The sequence below is a fragment of the Scatophagus argus genome, chromosome 6 (assembly GCF_020382885.2).
Source record: "Scatophagus argus isolate fScaArg1 chromosome 6, fScaArg1.pri, whole genome shotgun sequence".
Taxonomy (NCBI): Eukaryota; Metazoa; Chordata; class Actinopteri; family Scatophagidae; genus Scatophagus; species Scatophagus argus.
This window is the reverse complement of record NC_058498.1, coordinates 26379241-26405591: the sequence shown is the minus strand read 5'-3', so window position 1 is coordinate 26405591 and position 26351 is coordinate 26379241. Positions and strand designations below refer to the sequence as shown.

General features: G+C 40.1%; 1 protein-coding gene across 9 annotated transcripts in view; it reads left to right on the top strand.

Moving 5' to 3' along the window:
• The window catches only part of nfic (nuclear factor I/C), a 79828-nt gene extending 57110 nt beyond the window's left edge, over positions 1–22718 (top strand). For 5 of the 9 annotated variants that reach the window (XM_046390812.1, XM_046390805.1, XM_046390813.1 and 2 more), the window contains one exon: positions 6976–13451. In XM_046390812.1, the coding sequence (XP_046246768.1) occupies positions 6976–7232 (257 nt within the window). In that variant the 3' untranslated portion in view covers positions 7233–13451. Of the gene's footprint in view, positions 1–1555; positions 1640–6975; positions 13452–17580; positions 19658–20348; positions 20424–22549 lie in introns of those variants that run through there. The other 4 variants (XM_046390806.1, XM_046390809.1, XM_046390811.1 and 1 more) reach the window with 4 other exon arrangements.
• Positions 22719–26351: the final 3633 nt, after the last annotated feature.

Below are 26351 nucleotides of genomic sequence, written 5' to 3'. Positions count from 1 at the left end.
TGCAAACTAAAAGAAAAAAAAAAAATTAAAAAACTGTAGGCTGATATGTTTTAGAAAGTAGAAACCTTGCAGGAGTCCCTGGCGGGAGAGGGTCAGAGAAAGTAGCTTAACGGCAGGTCTAAGATTTATAAAAAAACAAAAAAACAAAAAACAAAAACCTGCATATCATTGCCTTTTCCTATTGTTAGGGTTTTGGTTTGAGAAAAAAAAAAAACCCCGACAGACTCAAGTAAATGGTTGATAAATTCTTTAGTGGACACAAAAAACACACAATGAAAATTGTTCACAACAGCAAATTAACCAGGCAGCAGGTGAATGCAAAAGTCTAAGGGAGATGTCCAGAATGAAGAATTTGAAACACAAGGGCAAAATCCCTAAGTTTGGGGATATCAGGCCCAATCTGGAGAGAGCTCAGCAGGGTAAGAGCAAAATTAGTCTTCTCAAAACGAGCAATGACAGAATTCAAAATGTGAGTCTGAGCCACTAGAGTAGACAGTATGATTTGGCAAGGGTGGCGAGGGATAGCTGGTCTTAAATATCCACGGGCAGTGATGGGTGGTTGGAGGCAGATGGGGAACGGGTGTGCAGGCAGGTGACTTATAGGACACAGGAGTGGCTCCACCCAGCTCCACTCCAGATTGGACAGGCAACAGAATAACCAACAGGAAACAAACAGAACAGAACACGAAACAAAGAGACAAAAACATCTCAAGATACTAATTCTGACAGTACAGAAACAGAGTTTAATTGCAGGTTAAAGTTCAAAACGATTGATGTTCACAATCGAAAATAGGCCAGTGAAACGGACTCATAAAGGACATGTCTTTAGCCAATAACCAAACATCAAAAAATATAGAGATAATAACAACTTACAAGTAAACACAACACAATATACAGCTATATACAAGTCTGGATAAGGGAAGAAAAAAGGACTAGACTGTTGAATTGCACAGTCTAACAGCAGTGGGAATAAAGGACCTGTGGTAGCGCTCCTTCCCACACTGAGGGTGCAGCAGTCTGCCGCTGAAGGAGCTGCTCAGAGCCTCCACTGTCTAATGCAGAGGGTGAGAGGTGTTGTCCATGATGGATACCAGCTTGGCTAACATCCCCCTCTCACCCACCTGCTCCGCTGAGTTCTGTGGGCAGCCCAGGACAGAGCTAGCCTGACCAGCTTGTTTAGTCTCTTTCTGTCCCGGTCCCCAAAAGATCACAGCGTAGTGAATAGCAGAGGCTACCACAGAGTCATAATATGTCCTTAGGAGGCGCCTGCACACTCCAATGGAGTCTCTTCAGAAGGTGGAGGCAACTTTGGCCCTTCTTGTACGGATCCAGGGCCAGTCCAGTTTATGGTTGAAGTAGACACCCAGATACTTAAAACTGTCTACCATCTCAGTGTCCGAGCTCTGGATGTTCACTGGTGTATGTGGTAATGTCCTTCTCCGGAAGTCAATCACCATCTCCTTCGTTTTTCTGGTGTTTAAGCACAGGTAGTTGCGCTTCCACCAGTCCACAAAGTCCACGATGACTGACCTGTACTTCGTCTCATTCCCCTCAGACACACAGTCAACAATGGCTGAGTTGTCGGAGAACTTCTGGAGGTGACGTCTGCTGGTGTTGTAAGTGAAGTGTAAAGAGTGAAGAGGAAAGGTGAGAGCACTGTTCCCAGGGGAGCCCCCGTGCTGCAGACCACCACCTCAGACACACAGTTACGCAGTATCATATACTGTGGCCTGTTGGTGAGAGAGTCGATGATCCAGGCAGCCAAATGTCCATCCACTCCTGCTCTCTCCAGATTCCCTCTCAGCAGCACTGGTTGAATTGTATTCATTGCGCTTGAGAAGTCAAAAAATATGATTCTCACAGTGCTCCTAGCTCTCTACAGGTGAGTCAGCGGCCAGTGCAGTAGATAGATGACAACGTCATCCACTGCAATGTTTGGCCTGTAGGCAAACAGCAGCATGTCCATCGCTATGCTCACCACAGACCATCTGGTCATGTCCCTAAGCAGTCTGGGGCTGATCCCGTCTGGTCCTGCAGCTTTCCTGCTCTTTAGCCGCCTCAGTTCTCTCCTCACCTGGTCCGATGTTAAGGAGAGGGGTTGGGGGGGCAGTAGGGGATTGGGGGGGGCTGGTGTGAAGTGGTGTGAATACAGGGGGGTGATGGGAGGTGAAGATGATGATTGTCAGGTGATGGTGGTAGTGTCTGCTGCCCTGAAGATGTGTGAAGAAGGGAGAGGAAGGGTGGCAGAGGGGGTGGGGTTGGAAGTAAATCTGTTGAAAAACAGGTTTAATTCACTTGCCCAGCACTGGTCACCTTCAGCTGTTCTTCTGACTCCACTCCATGTCCTGAGATATTCTTTAGGCCCCTCCTCACACCTCGTGTGTTGTCCAGCTGCTCTTCCAGCTTCTTCTTGTAGCTGTTTTTGGCCTGTCTGATTGCGTACTTGGGTTCACACTGAACTCTCTTCTGCTCCACTCTGTCCCCAGAAAAGAAAGCCCTCTTCTTCTGGTTCAGTAGGGCTTTTAGCTCAGGGGTCATCTAGGGATTGCTGTTGGAGAAACACCGTACCCTCTGGGTTGGCGAAGTGCTATCCACTCAGAAGTTAATGTAGTCTGTGATGCAGTCGGTATCAGTCCATTCAGCCAGGTCTCAGTGAAACACAAGGCTGCACTCCCTGTACTCTCTCTGCAGCCGGATCAGATTGGAGAAGGAACAGACATTTCCCATAATAACAGAGGGTAGATATGGTCTGTACCTCCGTTTCCTCACCTGGATTATTCCTCTCCTGGATTAGGGGGGCAGTCGTGGATCAGCGGTTAGGGTGTCGTACCCGTAACCGGTGGATCGCTGGTTCGATTCCCCGTACCGGTGTCCATGGCTGAGGTACCCTTGAGCAAGGTACCTAACCCCCACTGCTCCCTGGGCGCTGCACGCGTTCGCCCACTGCCCCGGGTTTGCTGTGTGTGTGTGCACGTCACTTGGGTGGGTTAAATGCAGAGCACGAATTTCATTGGAGTGAGTTCCCTCCAATGATGAAATATGTCACTTTCATCTTTCATCTTTTCATCCTGCTCTGCAGCCTCTCCATCTGCCCTGGTCTCCTTCCAGATTCTGCAGCAGTGGCGTAGATGGTGCTGAGCTGACAGCGCAGCCAGGTTAGTCTCCTGGGAAGGAGAGAGGTGGCAGGTAGCCCACTGATGCCTCAAAGGGGGTCAGCCTGGTAGCTGAACTTGTCAGGGAAGGCTGACTGAGGACTCAAGCAGAGCAAAAGGCCTTCCAAACCTGAGAGCTGAATTGGGGTCCACAGTGGGAGATGTCCAAGGGGATGCCATGGAGGCGAAACACATGATCGTTATTAAGTTTGCAATTTCAGAGCAAGTTTGGGAGGGCAATAAAATGTGCAACCTTGGAAAACCCATCACAGTGAGAATGACACTGTTGCTTTGGATGTGGGTAAACCTATAGCAATGTCTGGGGCTATGTGAGATCAAGGTCGGGATGGGATTGCAGAGGCTGTAGCACGCTGGCAGGTGGTTGATGTAAAACCTTGCTTCTGGCGCAAACCTCACAGGCCATGTACTCTGGTGTCGGCATCCATGGAGCTGCACCAAAAATGCCTCTTGAGTAGGGACACAGTTTGTCTAGCTCTTGGATGACAGGTGAATTTGGATGTGTGGACCCACTGGAGGACCTGGGATCTTACAAGGAAAAGTACAAACAAATGACCTGGAGGGTCATTACCTGGATAGTGTTCAGTTCTCTGGGCCTCCTGGACTGCAGGCTCAATTTCCCAGGAGATGGCTGCCACAACTATTCTGGAGTTCCCTCCAGATAGGTTCAATGTTGGATTCATGTTCATACATCATCGTCTGGAGAGGGTGTCGGGCTTGACATTCCAGGTATCTGGTCTGTAGGTCAGAGTAAAGTTAAAACGGCTAAAGAACAGTGCCCAACCAGCCTGTTTTTCAGGATCTGTCTGTCAGCAATAATGTACCCCAGGAAACTTGCCGATCTGGCTTAGAACTCACATTTTTAGACAGCGGTCTAATTCAATGGGGAACGGCGGTGGGTCTGCAGCATGGTGGTCTCTGATGATAGATAACTGATTAAGAGATGCAGAGGTTGGAGGATCCTGAGCAGTAGCTGAAGCACTGTTGAGACGACTTGATGAATTGATGAACACTTGATGAATAACCAGGCAGCAGGTGAATGCAAAAGTCTAAGCCAGATGTCCAAAGCAAAGAATCTGAAACACAAAGGCAAACCCCAAAAGTTTGAGGATATCAAGTCCAATCCGGAGACAGAGCTGAGTAAGGAAACCAGGAGCATGGAAGTGAACCTGAACAAAGAGAGCAAAATTAGTTTTCTCAAAACAATCAACAACAAAATTCAAAAAGTGAACCTGACAAAATACCGCCTGAGTAGACAGTATAGTCTGGCAAGGGTGAAGAGGGACAGCCGGTCTTAAATATCCACGGTAGTGATGAGTGATTGGAAGCAGATGAGGAACAAGTGTGCAGGCAGGTGACTGATAGGACACAGGAGCAGCTCCACCCAGCTCCACTCTGGATTGGACATGCAACCAATGAATCACAAAAAGACAGGAAACAAAGAGAACAGAACACGAAACAAAGAGACAAAAACTCCTCAAAATAATAATCCTATCGCCTATTTATGTTTGCAATGCGTTTTTTACCAATTTTTTTGGAATTAGGGTTGAAAAACACAGAATTATTATTAAAAAATATTATTATTAGTGTAAGTATCAAAAGTAAAAGCACTCCTTATGTAGAATGACCCATTTCATGACAATTTATAGCATATTTTTGGATTATAATTATTAGTGCATGAATGTCCACCAATGTTTTGGCTAGTGAAGGTGGGGCTAATTTAAACTGTATAATCAATGAAAATACATCAATACAGTTTATTTATGCATACATCCATCCATCTTCATTTGCTTATATGGAGAGTCCAGGGGTAGGTGAAATTTAGAGATAGCACGTGATCCAGGAGAGAATCTAGATAGCAGGGGGTCTTGAGGAAAGCTGGGCGAGGCAGGCAGAATCGAGGCAGAATGAACCACTATAGATGACTGTACAATCTAATCTGGATGAATAAACGTATCCTTAAATACTGCAGGAGTGTGGAAAAGTTGGTAGGTAGTAGGTCAAATAGGTCAACCCCGCCCAGCTCTGCACCAACACAGAAACATACAAAGAAGACATAGGGACAAAACAAAGACACAGAGAAAGGGAAAAAACACAGGAGAACATAAGGAAACACAGGGAAAACACTACCAAACCATAACACATTTGCCTCCGAACCTTGGTGGAGTAGAAATACTAAATGAAAAATAAAATGGAAATATTCAGAGAATGACAAGCGCCTCAATAGTATTGTAACTGCAAGTAACTTAAATACCATACCTCAGTAAATGTACAGTATTTAATTATATTTCACCATTGTGGCAAATTGTGATGAAGGCCTGGTGAATGGTAGCAAAAGATAAGATAAAATAGGATTATTAGTCCTACAGTGGGGAAATTGATATTGTCACAACAGCATAAGGATAGCACATAAAGTTGCAGATAATTCAAATAAAAATATAGAAAGTAAATGAGGGACTACACTAAATGCTTTTTTATAAAAAGAAACTATACAAAAGTGTACACAATATTTACAATATTTCACAGTTGCTTACAGTTGCTTTTTGCTGCTCATTAGCAGCAAAAAGGTACTGTATTGTACTAGGAGATGGGGGATTATTGCACAATGACTTATTGAAGTTCAGCTTGTGGTGTAGTGCATGGGGATCTCAGAGCAGTACTGATTGTACAGCCTCACAGTAGCAGGAAGGAAAGACCTGTGGGAATGCTTCATACACACACTTGGGCTGAAGCAGCCTGCCACTGAAAAAGCTGCCCAGTGCTGTCAGAGTCTCATGCCAGGGGTGGGAGTCCTTCTCCAGCAGAGAATAGCTTGTCTATCATCCTTCTCTCTCCCACCGCCTGCATTGGGTCGGGGGGGCTCCCTAGGAAGGAGCTGGTCTTCTTAATGATTTTATCCAGTCACTTCCTGTCTGCAGCAGAAATGCTGCTGCCCCACCAGACTACTCCATAGAATAGGGCTGATGCAACCACAGAGTCAAAAAAGGTCTTGAGGAGTGCCCCTGCACAAATGACCTAAGTCTCCTCAGCAGGTACAGTGAGCTCTGGTCCTTTATTGCAGTTTCTGATTTTCATATGAGAGTACAAAATTGCACAGTGTATAAGGGCCACAAAATATTAATTAAAGAAAGAATTTTTTACCTCCACACAGAAATCACTTCTTGTGCAGGGGCAAATGATTCAAGTTCATTCAGCCAGATTGCCTTGACATGACATTTGATTTTTGCCCACATGCATTTACAGTTTAGGTTGAGGAATGAACATCATGAGGAATGAGGAATTTGATGTAGAAAGTGTGTTATTTTGTTACCAGAGACAGTGTGTAATGGCAACAGAGAGCTTGACAAATGTAGTGATAGCACTTGGCCGTAAATGCCTGGTTGTGGAGCTGAAAGCAAATAGCTGATGAGCTAACTTGGCTTGAGCTGGGTGATTAGACACTTGAGTGGATCCCAGAGGAGTTAGAGGATAAAACTGCCTTTCTATTTGATCATCAATCAGTCACTTTAACAACAACTTCATAGTCTGTAAGAAATCATAAAATATGTTAACATGTCAATTACAAATGCTATGTTGTTTAAATATCTGAATAAATGCCTTTATGATTACTATTTCAGATTTTTAAGTGTGTTACAAAACATTTTACACTTGTAAATATGCTTGTAGGCTCAAAATTGTTCATAATGTAAATAATGTGCAATTAATTGCTTTGATCCAATGCCATTTGTCAGTTGCATTTGTGCATGAGAGAGAAATGCGGGCTGAGGTTCTACATATTTTAATTGTGTGTTTGTCTCTGTTCCAGTCCTGGTATCTGGGCAACTGAGTGAACTCAGGAAAGTGAACATGAAAGCTGATTGTCTTGGAAGTTCTGTCCTGGAGGAAAGAAAAAAAAAATTGTCAAGATTGCCAAAGGAAAAATATATTCAGCTTTGTAGAAGCATAACATGTGGTCATACATATATATACATATACAGTGTAATATATTTATATATATGTATATACCAAGAAGAGACAGCATGGATGGAAGATGGACGCTGTGTTCACTTGGCCATTTTGTAGCCACAAAATAAACTACATGACACTAAATGGTCCTCACAAATGGCCACTTACCTGAGACAAGGTACTGAAGTTCTGCATTCTGGTTGGTCCAGATAAACTGCAGACCAGAAGCAGGCCTCAACGCACCAGATCCTAAAAAGCCTGTAACCTAACTGTGTCCCCAGGATGAGGCCTGTTTCCCTGGGATGGATGTCAGCCTTTACCCCTGTACTTTGGGTCGTTACACTACGTCTAGTGTAACACCTCATCCCTTCTCCCCTTCAACACCCAGAATGCTCCTTTCTGCTGCAGGTGCTGCTTATAATATATGCAAATAAGCCTCCCTTATTTTCTGAACCAACTAGAAAGAGAGATCCTGTTGTTAATATGTAAAATTTCTTTGCACTTTTTAAAGTTACTGATACATCTGAAGCAAATTAAGTTTAAGCAGTGCAGTTTTCCTCTCTTCCCACCAAAAGACTGAGGCTTTTTCTTTTTTACTGACAATCATCAGCTTGAAACCATTAAGTTGCTTTGCTAAGCTCATGTTTAAAGACTGTTTGATTGTGCTTTTTTAAATCAAAAAACAATGAATAATATAAGAGCTATATTCATTCATCATTAGACCCAGTGATACTGGTATCAGGAGGTTGTCTCTTTAGAGGGAGACATCTTCTCACACGAATGTTCTGCTACTTCTTTCCCTGATTTAATTGATTTATCATAACAGAATTCATCCAAATGACCGAAGGCACAGCGTTCAGTTGGTTCAGTATCACTGAGAAAAAGCGAAGACACACTAAAATCAGGTTCATGTGGCAGCATAGCCATAAATAAAGGGGCTGCTCAATTCAGTGTGTTTGAAAACGGAGCAGGCTGTGTGTGTGTATGTGTGCGTGCGTGCGTGTGCACCCCTGTGCATTTCCACACTGCTCTGTGTTGAGGAGATTGGGTTTGTCTTTATGTAGTTAGATTAGAAAGAGATATAGCAACTATTGCACTCTGCTTAAGTTCAAATACCCCTTTGAGAAAGATGCAACAATGTAACATGTTACCAGCCTAGCAGGTTGTAGTGGTTATCACAGCAGATCATGTGCACACTGACTTCATCTGAGCCCATTGTATTCATAGGATTTCTTCTCCAGCTCCAGATTGAGTGGTGTTCTGACATGATCCGCATTGTGTAGATCAAGTCCAACCCAACCTGAACAATCTGTGGAGGGACCTTGATGGTCACCACTGGCAGCAAGTTAGCATTTAAATGAATTGGAAAATTAATACTCATCCAAGGTAATGCCCATGAATCCACACAAAAATTCTTAAATTCACACATTCATAGAAGTAACAAAGATGGATGTTGGTTCAATAACAATCCATTCTCTTTCTCTCTCTCTCTGTACATATATATGTACAGTGAAAGAGAGAGAGCTGTCTGTGCTTGGAAAAATTAAATTAATCATTAAATTAAATTAATTATCCTCGGGCAAAACCAAAGTTTAAATCTATTATCTTAGACGGGGGTACCTACAGTGAAGAAGAGGAGTAGAGCAGTGTGGCATGGTCGGTGGATATACTGAATTCATTTTGTCATTCCGAGCACAGAAAATCCGTAGAATCACAAAATTCCACTATAGTCAAGGGCAATATTTTGACTTTTTTTGTGAAGGTTCACAGAGTAACATTCAGAATTTGTGATGATGCCAGTGTACTCACTTGGTTAAGCTTTGCTGTCCGTGATGGGCAATTTGGCTTTTGCATCCTTCTGAGACTTCAACACATCCTCACTAGCTTGCAGTCTATCCATCAACTGTGTGTGTGGCGAATGACTCGTACTCAGGTTGGGAACTCTAGTGGGGTCTCATAATTTTCCTCCCATTTTTATTCCTCATGTCTATTTGCCGTTATCATTTTTTCTTTTTGGGCTGAAGTTGAAACATATTAGACTGCTTAGAATTTGTGTGTTTTAAGCCCACTTGCATTTTTATTCAGTGTAAAATTTGCTTTGCGTTCAGTCTGAACACATGTGTCCAGTTCATTTCCTATGGTTTTGTCAGGCCTGGTTCAAACTTTGTACTGAGGGTATTGATTTGAGCTAGGTTTTGGTAGGGACAGGTTTAAAATTTGGTTAAAGCTGGCTTAAAGCTGATGTATACTGCATGGTGCTGCCCGAGTCGCTCTGCTGACCTAATGAATGCATGGCTCAAACTGATGATACCTCTTCCTCTCTCTCCTGCTCCTGCCTCCTGCCCGCTCTCCTCCCCTCCTCTTCTTTCCCCTGTATTCTGTAGCTACTATATCAGAGAGCAGTGGCTGGAAGGACTATTTCTTTACATTTTAATAATAGCCCTGTTGTTAAATTTCTATTTTGCATGATACTTCATAAAACACATAATGTGCCTTGCCTTTAGTTAAAGAACAGTAATACATTTTATGAAAGTGATCACACTTTACATGGTACAGCTGGGAGCTTAAAAAAGCTGCATGTGTGATTGCTTGAAATTAATCAGTGTAGCAGGTACATCATTTTAGGTGAAACTGACAGTGTATGAACTGCTAGCTTAGATACTAGCTTATTGTAAGTGTTCATTAACTTAAGCTGAGGCTTGGACTGTGTTTATTCTCCACTACCATTCTACTAAAGTGACATCAGATTTTTAAAGTATGAGGGAACAGTCTGATAATTTGTCCAGTATCCTACTCAGTGCACTGGACCCACGTTGCAGACATGTTCAGTCAAGCTTTCTGCTAAATTAAGTTAAACATATCTCAGCTCTTACTCCAACTAGCTTAACTCAGTGCTCCATTTACTATCTTTTCCACTGCTTTCAAGCATGGTGACTTGACTCAGGTCCCACCCCGTGACATCATCATCTGAAGAATAACCAGAATACATTAATCCCTCTTGGAGAAATTCAATTAAGATGAATCATCACATGATAACATATATAGGGGTGGTCTAAACCGTATGTTGGTTGAGGGATTATGATCTGCCCTCCAGATACAAACAGCTCTCAATACATTACTGAAGTTCTATACTTTTTACGTGACAGTTGAGGGAACTCCTAGTATGCAGACATTGAGATGAGATGATTTTTTATCAAACTACTGATTTCAATGTCAAGAAAAAAACTGTACACAGATATATTTACCCAGAATATTGTCTTCTTCTGGCAAAAACTAGAATATAACTGTTGGACTGACAGTGACATAATTTGTTGATTGCACTTAAAGAGCTGATCTGGTTCATTGGCTCTACTGTTTACAGTGGCTTATAGGTGTGTATGCACTGCGGTTAATTGACCTTGATAGTGCTGCTGTGACAGATCACTTGCAGTGTTTTGTTTTGGGTTTTTTTGTGTGTTGTAAATAATGCACTGTTTTAGAGTATCCTCACATTATGGCGACCTTGGATCTGAAAATGCCACTTTGCAGTAGCACGCACATTGGTTCTGAAAGTTTGGTGGTAAATCCTGCCTAAATACCACAATACAAAAAAACATTTTCAGAGACACTGCTCAGACTAAATCATGTTGTAAGATCAAGTATTGATCAAGTACTGCATTTGGCAGTATTTATTGCAGGGAAATATCTGTGTGAATCTCTGTGAATATTTTGGGGCTTTCACTCAATCCCATCTAATGGAAAATGTTCAGAGTTGGGCTTCAAGGCTTTGTGATTGGCCATTAGAACACCGTCCTTTGCCTGTATGATGATCTGACCTCGTGCCTAATCAAGTGACAGGATCATACAAAAGGCATAGATAAGTTTCAGTTTTATATGAATGCATGCACTTAATACTATTCTCACGCATCTTCGATTTAAGGTTATTTTTTTGTTATTTCTTGAGTTGCTATTATGACATTGCTTGTACAATTATAGTTTTGAGCACAGCAGTGTGTAAAAAAACATACACAGAAAAAAAGGACAGTTATTAAAGGAAGGAAGGAAGAAGAATGTTTAAGTCTGTTGTGTTTATGTGTGTTTTAGTTTGGTTGTTTTAAAATAGTGGTCAAGCCTTAGAGTAATCCACCCATGAAATGGGAAAAATTATGGGTAGGCTGGTAGTAAAGTTTAGCCCTGTGAGTGATAATGAATGAGAGACAATGCATACACCTCGTAATGCGAGAGAGGTAATCTTGTAAGTCAAGTTGAATTATGGGGAACTGAAAGAGTGCATACCTCTGCTACATGCACACAATCATCTAAATGTGTTACTTTAATAACACATAGTGTTTATAAAACCTTTGACAGGATCTGAATCAAGTACACAGTGATAGACATGTAGCACTGATGAATGGTTGGCAGTAACGTTTTTATAATATCTGAATCTGTATGTATGGGATGAATTGTGCAAAAATACACACTGAATTATTGTAGTTTAGGAGTGGACATATTCAGAAAGTTTAGTTGCTCAAAGTGTTATTCAAGTTTATGTCAAATGGGTCAAATCTAAAAGAATGTGTGTGTTGTAAAAACAAATAAGTATTCCAATATTCAAAAATCTGGTGAAATGAAAGAGTGGGGTGGTAAGTGTTTTAGCAAAATTCACAATATTTGTTTCGATGTACATACTGATAGTAAATTGCAGTTCAGGTGGGTAGAAGAAAAGCTTGCTGTTCCAGATTGTAGACACAAATAATTCAGAAGGTGTGATGTTAATGAATACCACCTTGGGTGTTGTCACACATATGCAGAATTAACAGATCTAACTGACTCAGCCACTCAGTGGACCCACAGAGTTCTGTCAGAATTTCTGAGCCAAAGTGCTTTTTAAGTGTCCACATTATTGCATTATTGTTACAGATATATACCTGAAACTACCATTTGTTTCTTTTCACAAGACTGTATTTAAATCTGTTCAGTGGTACAGGATGTAAAACAGAAGTGGGAGATTATAATTGCATGCTTTTATATCTACTGAAGAGAAACAGCAGATTGATTGAGCAGCTGATTTTGGTTCTAAGCGATTGCTCCCTTTATATGAGACAGATTTGTCTTGACAGTCTGTGTGTAAATGTGTAATTTGTAAATGTGAAACACCTACACAAATTAAAAAAATGTAAATTCACTCAAAACATTTTGGAAATGAAAAACATCTCTTTTATTTTTGCTAAATATCTTCCTAAGTTTACGAATCTTTTATTTCTGGTTTTTCATATTTACAGATACATATTTATCTGTTCACACAAATAATATAGAGACAAATCTCTCTCTATACCACTGAAAGCAAATGGCTGGATTCACTTTTAGCCAAGTTATAATTACAATGAAAGAGAGAGTGCAATCATTAAGATTGCACTCTCTCTTTCAGTCAAATATAGATATAAAAATATATCTTGTCTCTAATGATGTCCCTATGACCATGGCAATACATCAAAAATGGGTAACAACAACATGAAGCTGTATTGTGGTACTCAGATTGCTGCCACTTAAAACTACGATCAGGAGAACAAAAGCTGTTTCTGTGCAATGTGTTAAAAAGATAAAGCAATTAGGCACCGGCAGACTTAACAAATGCATTCCAGGAATAAATGGGTGAACCTTTAAGATCACAGATCAAAAAATATACAGAATTTTTAGATTAAAATAAGACAGGGCAGAATTTAGGAAAACTAAAGTCTCTCTAGATTGATCATTGAGGTTAAAATTTAAGAGGGTAGACACAATAATACACATAAGTGCAAAATTCACTCATGGTATGGGAGACATGTCTTAAATGGCAGTTTTAAGCCCTAATTGCAACGCCACCTTCTGGCCAGTTTGACTCATATTTTTATTTTTATTTATTTTCATTTTTTCTATGTTTCTAGTTCATTCCAGCTCCTGACAATTTAAAGCACTGCAGCTGAAAAATAATAATTATGACAAACTGGCACAAGCACAATAGGGTTCTGCCTCTTCAGTTTTTTAACCCCAGTGATTTCAGCAAGGAGTGCCTATTATTTTATCTCTAGTTTAATTTGAATTATTTTGCAAGCTGTGCTTTATAGCACATGCTGCTTTCAGCCACCGCATGGTTGTTTAACTAATTAAGCCTAGGGACCAAGTGGGCTTAGCATTGAGAATATCACCAGACCTGGCCAGTAAAGATGGGCTGTGCAGAGCTGAAGAAAATCTAGAGGAACACTGACAGACTAGCTGCATTTTGAGGCAAATTAATGTTGAAGTGATTCTGGGTTTATTTTAGGTTGAAATATATTCAGTGACTAAAGCTTTGTTCTCTTTTCAAGGCTGCACCTGGCTGTCACAAAGACAGTAGGGAACAAACCAGCAACTTCATGCATAGTGTACTCCTTTTATGCTACACATACATAGAGCATATACTCACAGATATATGGATGTGTACCTATACATATATGCACCATTTAAGTATTCTAATCGCACCTTGGTCTCATTGTGCTCGCTAATCGTTTTTTGCAAGAGAATTTTTTACATGTCACTTTCGGACGAGTGTAGGTGTAAAACATAAAATGAATGATGGCTGAATTCCATTTTATTGCTTCAATTTTAGGGTCCTATATTGTGCATGCTTCCTCAAAACTGTCTTGCTAACCAACTGTCATGGCTTACCAGACAATTGAAGAATGGAGCCATTGCTAATGTAATTAGTAACTCCTGTTTTTTTTTGTTTTGTTTTTTTTTTACTATGAAAAAATTTTAGGCCTGACACAGATTATCTCTATATCAAGGCATCATATAATTTAATTTGCTTTATTAATCCCAAGCTGATAACTGATCATTACACTGTTACTACACACAGTAACACTTTCTTTGAAGCCCACATCGATAGCATGTTATGGGGGCATTCATTGTGAATCATAATGCATTCATACTTCTTTATGATTACACTCATAAACATACCTAATGTACTATATCATATTACAGTCATAAAACATTATAGATGTAACTTCAAGTGTCTTATGGATGCTTTGATGAGGTACAAATTAGAGGTTGACTGATCAGGCTTATAATGCATTATAAGCCTGATTATCAACTGCAGTAAAGACTCATTATTCCATGTGGTATCATAAGTATACATTGTATATGTTAAGTAAAGTTAAGTACATATTGATGGATCTATAATGATGTATGCTTCATCGTAATGTTTCATTTTTTGGTCTTAAGTGCATTTTCATGTATTTTAAAGAATCTATGCTGTTTTATAAGGGATTATTATGTAAGATGCCAAAATTCAGAGAATTACAAGTAAAAATTGTCTACACAGCAAATTCTAGTCTTTGGAATAAACTCCCTGTAAGTTAAAATCAACTCAGTCTGAGTGTGCATGCGTGACCACTGAATAGATTCAAGTGAAGAGATAATATCTCTGTTCCTAGAGTTAAATTTTTACCCTAAGTCTTCCTGGTGTTTAAATACTAGTCACAAACAGGGTAAAATGTAACTCTAAAACTGAGTTAATTTTAAGATGAAATCTTTACCAGTGTAAAGAACCAACGCTCAGTATGTTTAAATAGGTAGTTTAATTAACACTTTTTAATAAGATTAAAAAGTGGTCAGGGGGACAGACACAAGTGGATAACCGTTGCAGTGGAAGCACAGAGAGGCATGTAGGCCTCCTGGTATCAACTCTGGGTTGTTGTGGTTTTAGTTTTTTAAGAAACTCAGTCAGATTCGTAGATATGAGAGCTGCTCCATCCAAAGTGAGGTGAATGCCAGGTTTTCCCGATAGTCTACCAATTTTCTATAAAGCCCACACCATTTGCTGGACACCACCTCGACAGCCAACAATTGAATGATGACATGCAGCTACATCACTGGTCAGATTGGATAGGGGTCCAGAGAAAACTATGGAGTCTGACAAATGTACACACCGATCAAACGTTAATTTTAGTGACCTCCAAATGTGAACAGGTTGAGGGTGAACTGTGGACTTTTACTTAGGACTATACTTCCTTCACACAGTTACCCAGCCTCCCTGGTCTTGGGTCGGCTAGGATGAGCTAGACTGGATTGGTCTGCACCAGCTATTGGGGGTTGGCTAACTACTGGAGCTAATGATTTGATTTCCATGGTGCTGAGCCACGCTGTGGAAGGGTAAACTATGGAACAACAAAGTACGCAACCAGTACCACACACAGAGCATAGTCAAGCCCCCCTCATACCAACTCAGCTTACCACAAGGAGTAGGGTCACATATTCTCTCAGGTGGGAGTCACCACAGTCGGTCAGGGCTAGTCAGCCAAGTTCTTAGATGCTTCAACAGATGTGAGGTCTGAAATGCATGCAACATACAACTTAACAGCTAAAATACTGTACTTTGGGATTCTTTTCATCCACTCACACCTAATCAGACATTTTTTGATGACTCAAGATACAAATCTCTGAACGTATCTTTGCAGCAAGACATAAATTCTTAAATGCCGTAATCAGTGTTGATGACGTAACACATTTCTTTACCTGCTGCAAGTTCTGGAAAAACATCTTCATCCCTTTGTGCCCTGGTGATCTGGGACTTTTTGTATTCTCTGGGATCAACTTCTGTTGGACTATATCATACCAACAACACATTACAAAAGTACTGTTACTTTTGTATTGATAGCTTAATACTAAACATGTGACAAGCTGAAAATCTGAGAAGCCAACTTCTTCCAGTTTATTGTACTTCTTCCCTCCACATTGTACTTTTAAAATAAATAAATATAAATTACATTTTGTCAAGCTTTAATGAAAACACAATGAGATGACCGGCTGAGGTGTTCTCAGAAGTTGTTTATATAGGGTATATATATATATATATATATATATATATATATATATATATATATATTATATATAATATAATATAATATAATAAGCATCAATTGTGATAGTTAGGCCCAACACAACCCACCTATGCATACACTTACGGTATACCAACAAGCCAAGTTAGATGCATCAGTATGTACTTAAGAAGAATTAAGAATCACTTTATTGGCAGCATATATATTTTTACATACACACACTGAATTTGTCTTCTGCATTTGACCCATCCTTAGTTGAACACACATGCAACACCCAGCAAATTACATGCAGTGAATCACACAGGAGCAGTGGGCTGCCACTAATATCCACTATCTATCAAGTGCCCAGAGAGTAAATTGGGGGGTTAAGTGCCTTTTTTCTCATTGATCACTCCACCACACCCAAATTTTTCCTGCCCATCTGGTCAGGGAATCGACCCTCTGATCAAAAGCCGCTTCTCCAACCTCTACGCCACAGTTGCCCCACTAATGTACTTCACTTTACTAACAAATACAATGGTACTACATGGAATCTTAAAGCAATCTATGAGTCCAGTTGATGACAGATATAGGTGAGAATAGGTAGTTCTAATGTGTTATAATCCTAGAATTTATAATTCATTCATAATCCACAGAAAGAAAGCATTATAGAGAGAAAGCATTATATTTGTTTATGAACATAGTCATAAAGCATTATGAGTGCATTATAACACTACAGGTACTGTACAGTTAGTGTTGTGTAATACTTTGCATCATACTGAGTTGCCCACTTGGAATGCATAACTTTTATCAATTTGTTCACCACATCTGTATTATTTTACAGAGAACACAACATGACTGACATGCCCCTTAGCCCCAACCCCAACTTCAGGCTTTGAAGGTTGATTTAAAACAATACAGTCCATGTGGTCAGGATACACTGTTATTACATTCTCCAGGCATATCTTTTTACCATTTTTAGAGTGTCTTTGTAGTATGTAAGAGACTAAACTGTAAATAAATTACAGTGTTATGTTGTTGATACACACTATTTAGCCTTTGATTCAGCATTGTTTCAGTATTTGAGTTATTCAGGAACAATTTAAGTATCTATGCATCCTGTTTCATGAATATATCTGTAAATAATTAATTATCTTTTTAACAATCCTTAATTTATTCAGGGGCTACTAGTTGTCTATGCATTGGCATTTCCTTATTTTATCCATAATAGTTGGGAACCTCAAATTTTTTGTACCTTACGTTTCAGTGTAAATCGCACACATTATGTTTCCTAAAGGAGTTTATATAAAAGTGCATTATGAAAGATATTTGGAATTATTTGACAACATGTCAACTAAGATGTTGTTTATTGGGATAGATTAGGTATTAAGTTGCCTCTAGATTTTTCTTCACTCTGTGGTACAAACCAAGTGCAGTTCTGACCAGTGTTAATATTGTTAGCACATAATAACCAAATATTTCTCTTTGACTCCCACGGAGATGCATCATATCATAATGAAGTTTTTGAATATGATTGACAGGTTGCAATTAGTATGGTAAACATTTATAATTGTAACTGAACAATAGTTCTCCTGGTGATTTCAGTTTTTGTTTTTTTGTTTTGTTTGTTTGTTTGTTTGTTTTTTCAGATTAGCAGCTGCAGTCAATCAGATGTTAAGTTGAATGTTGTGTGACAGAGAGACTGCTAGATATCTAAAAATTACATATTGGTGGGGATTTTTTAGTAGAGGGCTGTTTTCTGCAAATTGTTTTTTTCAACACCCTATTGCTGTTATTGTGATTATTTTTCCTGTTTATTACATGAATTGCCAAGTTTTCTTTTTAAACTGCCCTTCAAAATAATTTCTGGAATTCAGTCTTAGAAAATGAGAGCTTCAGATTTTCCTGTGACACTGATGCCATATTATATACAAAACTTTATTCTCATAACTTTTTTTTCCTGATATTATAATAAATAACTGCTTTGCTTGCTTCAAAAATTATATATCCCTTACATTAGAGAGAGCATAAGCATGATCAGCTTTTATGAGTTATTGCATGATTACAATCCACACAGACCACATCCTTTTTGGATTAAATGCACATTAGGACATTATATAGTACATTTAGCTTTTAGACTAAAACTTTGGTAATCAGTGATACACAAGGTCCTCCAATACCTGAATAGAAAGGATAAGAGTCTCACACACACACACACACCATCTTCATTTATTTTCTGTACTAGCAAACCACAAAATTGCTTTATCATACCTTGGTCACTTTCTGAAAATATTGAATAAAAACAGAACTGTAACAGGACTTTCTTAGCCTACTTGATGAATTAACTTGTCATCACAGTTTTAATTGATACCTGATAGTCAACATACAATTATGCATGAGTTTGTAACCCAGCATAAGAAAATAATAGGGGGTTGAGGCAAGTTGTGTTTCTTATGCCAAGTCTATTATGTTTCGGGCTAGAAGAGTTGGAGTGCTCTCTGGTCTGAGATGTTCACTGTGAAAAAGACTGCTGCTCTGGTGTCTCATTTATAGAGGTGTGTGAATCCATACTACACATTCATACTAAAAGTGTACATGCACAGAAAAGCCAAAAATGGCATGCACCAAAAAAGAATCAGATTTATAAAACTGTGTGTACATCCAGACGCAGACAAATTTTAGTTTATAAATAAAGTCCACCTTGAAATGTGCGCACATGGAACACGCTCATCATTCACTCTTTACACACAGGTCAGAAAGAATCCATCATGCAGGATTATGTGTCACTGCAGTATTTGTGGGTTCACAGCAATCAGATTGACGGTTCACATCTTTCCAAATTGATCACTACAATCAAGGGTATCCCCCACTTTGGGATATAATTTGAAAATGGAAGTTTGATAGGTGAACACGATTTGTTTAAGCTTTGTTATTGTGAGCTATATTAAACTACAGTTGTACTGAAAATGTCAGAAACTATTGATGCTTTCTTCTGCACTTTGTTAAGTCTATTTTATGTTATCTTTGATTGTCACTAGTTAGCTAGTTACCATAAAGTCCAGCCCTCTCATCTGCACTCTGAGTGGACATCTTTACAAATTGAAAGGTGCTTATGTCTCACTACACTCACTACTTTGAATGTTTAAGATAATGTGGATCTCTAATTAATATGTCATTGTACAATCTGGCTGTAAGTCAATTCAGAATGTGCATAAGTTTTTGTATGCGTCTAGTATGTACACCTTTCAGGCCCCATTTTGTGCTTATGCAACGGTTATAAATGAGACTTCAGGAGTGCATGTAGTTTTTAGTTATAACAAGAGCTTTAAGTACTTTTTACTTTAGATATTTTTCAACTTTCAACAATCAGCCTTTGTTTATAAGCAGAGTACATTCAGGCAGAGACATAGTGAGAAAGAAATAATGTCATCACTGTGGTACAGTCATGTCTTCTCATGACTGCTGAAGTCATGCACAGTTGTCTGTTCAAGGTTGGACATTCTGCTCCTATTTGAATGAATCATAGTTTGAGTGACAGCTCCCTGGACCATTGTTTCTGACCTAATTTTATTCATCTGCTGTAACAGATATTAACATTTTTGATAATATGTCACTATAACCATATTTAGACTTTGCTATTATGAAATGCTGATGAATTCTTGTCTGGAAATAAGTATATTTCCCTATGCAAAATATACCATTAATAAACAAACTATGCCACAACCAGCCAACAGATCTGTTTATTAATTTCTTTAATATCTGCTCATATCATGATGACACTGCAGACTTACCTGCACTCTCAGCCTGTAATCACACAGAGAACACCATCTTGAAATATGAGGATGGTTTATCAGATGCTAAAACATTGCACCACGGTTCGTAATATTAAGAGACAGGACTTTACAACTCTGTAAAGTTATCAAGGAGTCAGTGTTTTTACACTTTGCCATGACACACATGAAGTAAACAGCAAAAATAAACCGATCAGCCACAACATTAAAACCAGGGGAAGAGACATAGAACCTCTGGTGGTATTTTGTGGTCACCAGCATAGGAATGTGACATTGTGAAGATATGATTAATTTTATTTACTTTACTTACGTCTGTGGTTTTAACGTTACATGAACCTTGTATTCCTGTAACCTTCAGTGGTACTGACTTGTTGAGGTTTTTTTTTAATGATTAAATTATTCTTATTTGAGATATAATTAGTCATCTCCTACCAGATATTTATCTAGACTGTTTTTCTTCCACTGACCTTCACCAACCAACTTCCTTTATTCTAGCTTCAGCCAGAGATAAAGAGAATCTTTCCCTGCAGCTTTTGCACACTACATAAAGAAAATGCAGGTAGCAGAGATTACCATATACACTATATGAACAAAAGCATTGAGCCATCTGACCATTACACCAACAGGTTGTCAGGAATGGAGTGTCGTGGCTGACGCAGAGAAGGCTGAACCCCAATGCAGAGTGTAAAAAGGGCGGGCAGGTGAGGCCGAGGTCCAAGCAATAGTCTTTATTTTTAAAAAAAAAAACAGCAAATAAACAACTCAAAAAAAGCACACTGTTACTGTGGCAAAAAACTCCTGGCATGGCAAGACAAAGCCAAAAAGGTTTTCTGGCTTGAACACTCAGGCACACAAAAGTAACACTCTGACAAAAGTGACTGGGTAAAAGTGACAGTAACATCATTATAAAGTTTGCTGACGACACAGCCATCGTGGGGTTAATCTCCCACAACAAGCAGGAGTCCTACAGGAAGGAGGTCACCCACCTAGAGAGCTGGTGCCAGGAGAATAACCTCCTGCTGAACGTCAACAAAACTAAGGAACTGATTGTGGACTACAGGAAGAAGCAGCAGAAGGACATCCGTCCACTCTGCATCGGCGGGTCTGAGGTGGAGAGGGTGGACAGTTTTAAATACCTCGGTGTGACCATCACACGGGACCTGGATGGGCAGCTGCACAAAGCAGGACCTCTCGGCCCTTAGGAGGGTAGTCCGCTCAGCTGAGTGGACGATCAGAACAACTTTACCCGACCTGCAGGACATTTACACCAAACGATGCAGGTCGAGAGCCGAGAAGATCCTCAGGCAGCCCCATCACCCCGGACACTCAGTCCTCTCCCTGTTGCCATCAGGCCGTCGGTTCCGCTGCCTGAGAACCAACACTGAGAGGATGAGGAAAAGCTTCTTCCACCAGGCCATCCGTCTGCTCAACAGTGAGCGTTAATCTGGACAATCCTACTCCCACCTGCACTACATGCACTAGATGTAAATACTATTCATGTAAATACTGCACATTTTCACTTTTTTAATTTTTATTTTATTTTTTTTTTTTTACAAGCGTTCTCTTTTGCAATATTTAAATTTTTTATTTACCTATTTTGTGGTAGCAGGGACATTAAGAATTTCACTGCACATTGTACCATGTATGATTGTGTGTGTGACAAATAAACCTTGTATCTTGTATCTTGTACAAACAAAACATGTTTACTCGGGTTCTTATTGCAATAAATGCCCTGTCTTTTTTAGTGTTTCTAGTGTAGGCTCAGGTTGAATCTCTCTAAGAGACAGGTATTTTGGGGAATGTTGGGCTCTCTCTATTTTACAATTTAATTAAAGAGTTTGGTCTAGACCTGCTCTAATTGGAAAGTGTCATGAGATAACTTTTGTTGTGAATTGGCGCTATATAAATAAACTGAATTGAATTGAATTGAATTGAAATATTTGTCCTGAAAGACTGTGAGATACTCTGTAACTATGGTACTCCTGTTAAAAGAAACAGTCACACATTTAGGAATTAAAATAAACAAGAACAAAAAATTTAAATGGACCTTAAATTTTGAACCAAGATAAGACCAAAAATGAACCACTGCTTACAGGGGAATTTATCTATGAAATGACAAATTTTGGTGACAAAAGTAGAAGGTATTTCCTGTCTACTCCAAACGTATAAACTGTCAGAGAAGATGGATTAGAAGAGGAAGTGCCAGAAGCTAAAGGCGACTCGGAATGTAATCCAGACCAAGAAATAACTGATGAAGATGAATCCAGTGATGAAGAGAACGGCCATGCTGAGGCTGCTGTCACATGGATTGATGACATCAAATCCTGCTTTGAACTGTTCCTGACTGAGTCCATCGAAACCACAGTGGTAAACCAACATGGAGTGAAAACAGACTTACAAAGACAATCGCAAGGAGGTAACCCAGACAGACATCAAAGCATACATGGATCTTTTGATTTTGACTGGTGTGTACAGATCCAGAAATGAATCTACCAGCAGTTTATGGGATGCAGAGTCTGGTTGGAAAATTTTTCAGGCCACCATGTCACTCCAGAAATTTCACATGTTGTCACAGGTGAATTGCTTTGACAACTGTGATACAAAACCAGGCTGTCGTCAACAAGACAAACTGACAGCAATCAAAGAGGGTTGGGACAAGTGGGTGGCGTGTCTGCCATTTATCTGTAACCCAAGTCCAAACATCATATTGGATGAGCATCTGGTCGCTTTTAGGGGAGGCTGCCCTTTCAAACAGTATTTGCCAAGCAAGCTGTCTAAATGTGGCATAAGGATATGGGCAACATGTGATGCCATTGCACATTTGCAGGCTACTGGCACATACTCTTGTCAGGGGAAGACAGCACGTTGACCCATGGTGTTATGTTCAACAATGCCGACATCTTCCCCGAACGCCAGCCTCTGCAGCAAGAGAGAGAGAGAGAGAGAGCGGTGACAACAGGAAGAGGTGCAGTCTGTGTGTGCCAAGAGATGTAAAAGCAAGCATAACGTGGCATAAATGCAATGTATATCTCAAGGAAATTCAATCGAATGCAACTGGACTTAGTTATTTGTCTTTGAAGACGTTTCACCTCTCATCCAAGAGGCTTCATCAGTTCATGCTCGCTTGACTAGGCTGGGACTAGTCCAACTAGCTGGTGTGGAGACCCAGGTATTTAACCTCTGTGGAGGCATTCACATGACCAGTGGTGTCATAAGCTCGTTTAGTGTTCCATTGTGACAAACGACAGTCGTTGAGACAGTCGTTGGGGATGGTAAAGTTGGTTTCGACTTCGTTACTGCTCTGTTGTGTTGTAACGACAGTCGTTAGAGTCATATGGGGTCCTTTGTGAATGGCAGTTTTCCTTAGAGGCTAAGTTGTGGAATCTCCTGGGAAGAGATGAAAGGGCAGCATTGTAAATTGGAGATAGGTGGTGTCTAATGATGGTTGATGGAGATGGTTTTTCTAATTTCACATAGATGGCTTCTTTTACTCCTCTTTCAAACCATCTATCCTCTCTGTCCAAGATGTGGGCATTGTTGTCCTCAAAGGAGTGAGCTTTCTCCTTCAGGTGTAGGTATACAGCAGAATCTAGGCCTGAGGAGTTGGGCCTCCTGTGCTGATACATGCGCTTGTGTAGTGGTTGTTTAGTTTCACCAATGTAGAGGTCTTTGCATTCCTCATTGCATTGGACAGCATACACCAGATTGCTTTTTTGAGTGTGTGGTGTTACATAGGCGTAGGCTAGTTGGTATAAGCCTTTGTTGTCTGCATCTCAGATTAAACCGTAGGTGGTTTCTGTAATCTGCAATTTTCCGAGCCAACTTTTTCATATTCAAAAAGAAAGCAATAGAATGTCTACAAAAACTACAGAAAGAAGGGATTATTGACAAAGCACAATATCACCGTCTTTATCCGCAAGATTCTATCCCTTGCTTATATGGACTTCCAAAAATCCACAAAGAAGGGGCTCCACTCAGACCCATTGTCAGCAGCATTAACTCGGTCACCTACCACATTGCCAAACACGTGGCGAACATCCTGGCTCCCTTGGTGGGCAACACCCCCCACCATATACAAAATTCCATTGAATTTGTGAACAAAGTCCGGAACTTAAAAATGGATCCAGATGAAACCATGGTATCCTACGACGTGACTTCTCTGTTCACTTGTATACCAACCATGGAAGCTTTGGAAACAGTAAGAGAGCGTCTTACACAGGACGACTCTCTCCAGGACAGAACAAAACTCAGACCAGAACACATATGCCAACTCCTGGATTTGTGCCTAAACACCACATATTTCCAGTTCAATGGCAAATTTTACAGACAAAAACATGGCTGTGCCATGGGTTCACCAGTATCTCCCATTGTGGCCAACTTGTACATGGAGGAAGTGGAACGCAGGGCCCTGAACTCCTTTGAGGGAGCAACACCGAGCCACTGGTTCAGATATGTGGATGACACGTGGGTCAAAATCAAAACGAAAGAAGTGCAAGCCTTTACTGAACATATCAACTCAGTGGACAGGAACATCAAGTTCACCAGAGAAGATGTTAAAGACAATAGTTTGCCCTTCTTAGACTGTGACGTCCATATAGAAAAGGACAGGAGCCTCCACATTGGGGTATACAGGAAACCCACACACACAGACCAATACCTCCTTTTCGACTCACACCACCCTTTGGAACACAAACTTGGTGTTATCAGAACTCTGCAACACAGAGCTGATAAGGTACCCACCAGCTCACAGGCCCAAGGGGAAGAACATGAACACCTGAGGGATGCCCTCAAAACGTGTGGTTATCCCAGTTGGACCTTTGTGAAAACTGCAGCTGGTTCCAGGAAGAACACCACCAAGGTGGTTGAGGAGGAAAAACAGAACAAAAGAAACAACATAGTCATCCCATATGTATCTGGGGTATCAGAAAAACTCAGGAGGATCTTCAGCAAGCACCGGATCCCCGTGTATTTCAAACCCAGCAACACACTCAGACAGAAACTGGTACATCCCAAAGACAGAACACCACACACTCAAAAAAGCAATCTGGTGTATGCTGTCCAATGCAATGAGGAATGCAAAGACCTCTACATTGGTGAAACTAAACAACCACTACACAAGCGCATGTATCAGCACAGGAGGCCCAACTCCTCAGGCCTAGATTCTGCTGTATACCTACACCTGAAGGAGAAAGCTCACTCCTTTGAGGACAACAATGTCCACATCTTGGACAGAGAGGATAGATGGTTTGAAAGAGGAGTAGAAGCCATCTATGTGAAATTAGAAAAACCATCTCTCAACAGAGGAGGAGGTCTGCGACACCACCTATCTCCAATTTACAATGCTGCCCTTTCATCTCTCCCCAGGAGATTCCACAACTTAGCCTCTAAGGAAAACTGCCATTCACAAAGGACCCCATGTGACTCTAACGACTGTCGTTACAACACAACAGAGCAGTAACGAAGTCGAAACCAACTTTACCATCCCCAACGACTGTCTCAACGACTGTCGTTTGTCACAATGGAACACTAAACGAGCTTATGACACCACTGGTCATGTGAATGCCTCCACAGAGGTTAAATACCTGGGTCTCCACACCAGCTAGTTGGACTAGTCCCAGCCTAGTCAAGCGAGCATGAACTGATGAAGCCTCTTGGATGAGAGGTGAAACGTCTTCAAAGACAAATAACTAAGTCCAGTTGCATTCGATTGAATTTCCTTGAGATAACCATGACCTGGATGAATGAGAATATTCACAGGCATAAATGCAATGCATATATTTGCAAGAGACATGCAACAACCTGTACATATTGTCAAGCATGTGCATGAGGAAAAAACACTGTGGAAGTTTGAGTTAACCCACTCCACCAAGCTTAGACGCCTGATTTTGCTATCGGTTTTCAGTTTTTTCTGTTATGTTAGGCCAAAAGACGTCAGAGAGACTGATGAACATTGTAATGTTATCAGAATCAGAAGCCTTTATTGTCATTGTACAAAGAATACAACGAAATTGTAGCTTATTGTGCTTGTTAGTTGTTCTTTAATGTATTAAGACACAGATCTTGGAATATTGTGAAAGTGTAGTTTGGGGTTAACTTCCTTTGTACACAAATGGTGTTACTTTATGTAAGTGTATAACATTTTTGCATGGTTTCAAAACAAATGTCCTTGGTAACTTTGACCCAAAGTAATCTGTGACAAACACTATACTATGTTTCATCTGATTATTTCTTATAGTCAAAATAATCTAGAAATTATGTTCTTTAGAACTCGAATTCAAGATGTGTAACCTTGGATCAATTAGGCATAAAGGCCATAAATAACAAATAGAAGTCTAAAACTTATAATGTTTACAAGAACTTAAGTTGATAAAAAAAAAAATCTAACACAAGTAGTGATAATCTATGTTTTATTGCACTTTTCATGATGAGTCGTAATGGAATGGTCATTTTTGACCGGGAACACAAAATTGTTTAACATGACATTAACTCAACATGAGGGTTAAGATGCAGCAAAAAGAAAAAAAGAAAAAAGAGAAAAAGTGCGGTTACACGTGCAAGTCCCCCTCCCAGTCAGTAGTTGGCGGTGAAGGCCTTTGATTTGCCAACGGTCATGAGGAAGCTAAAAGTCT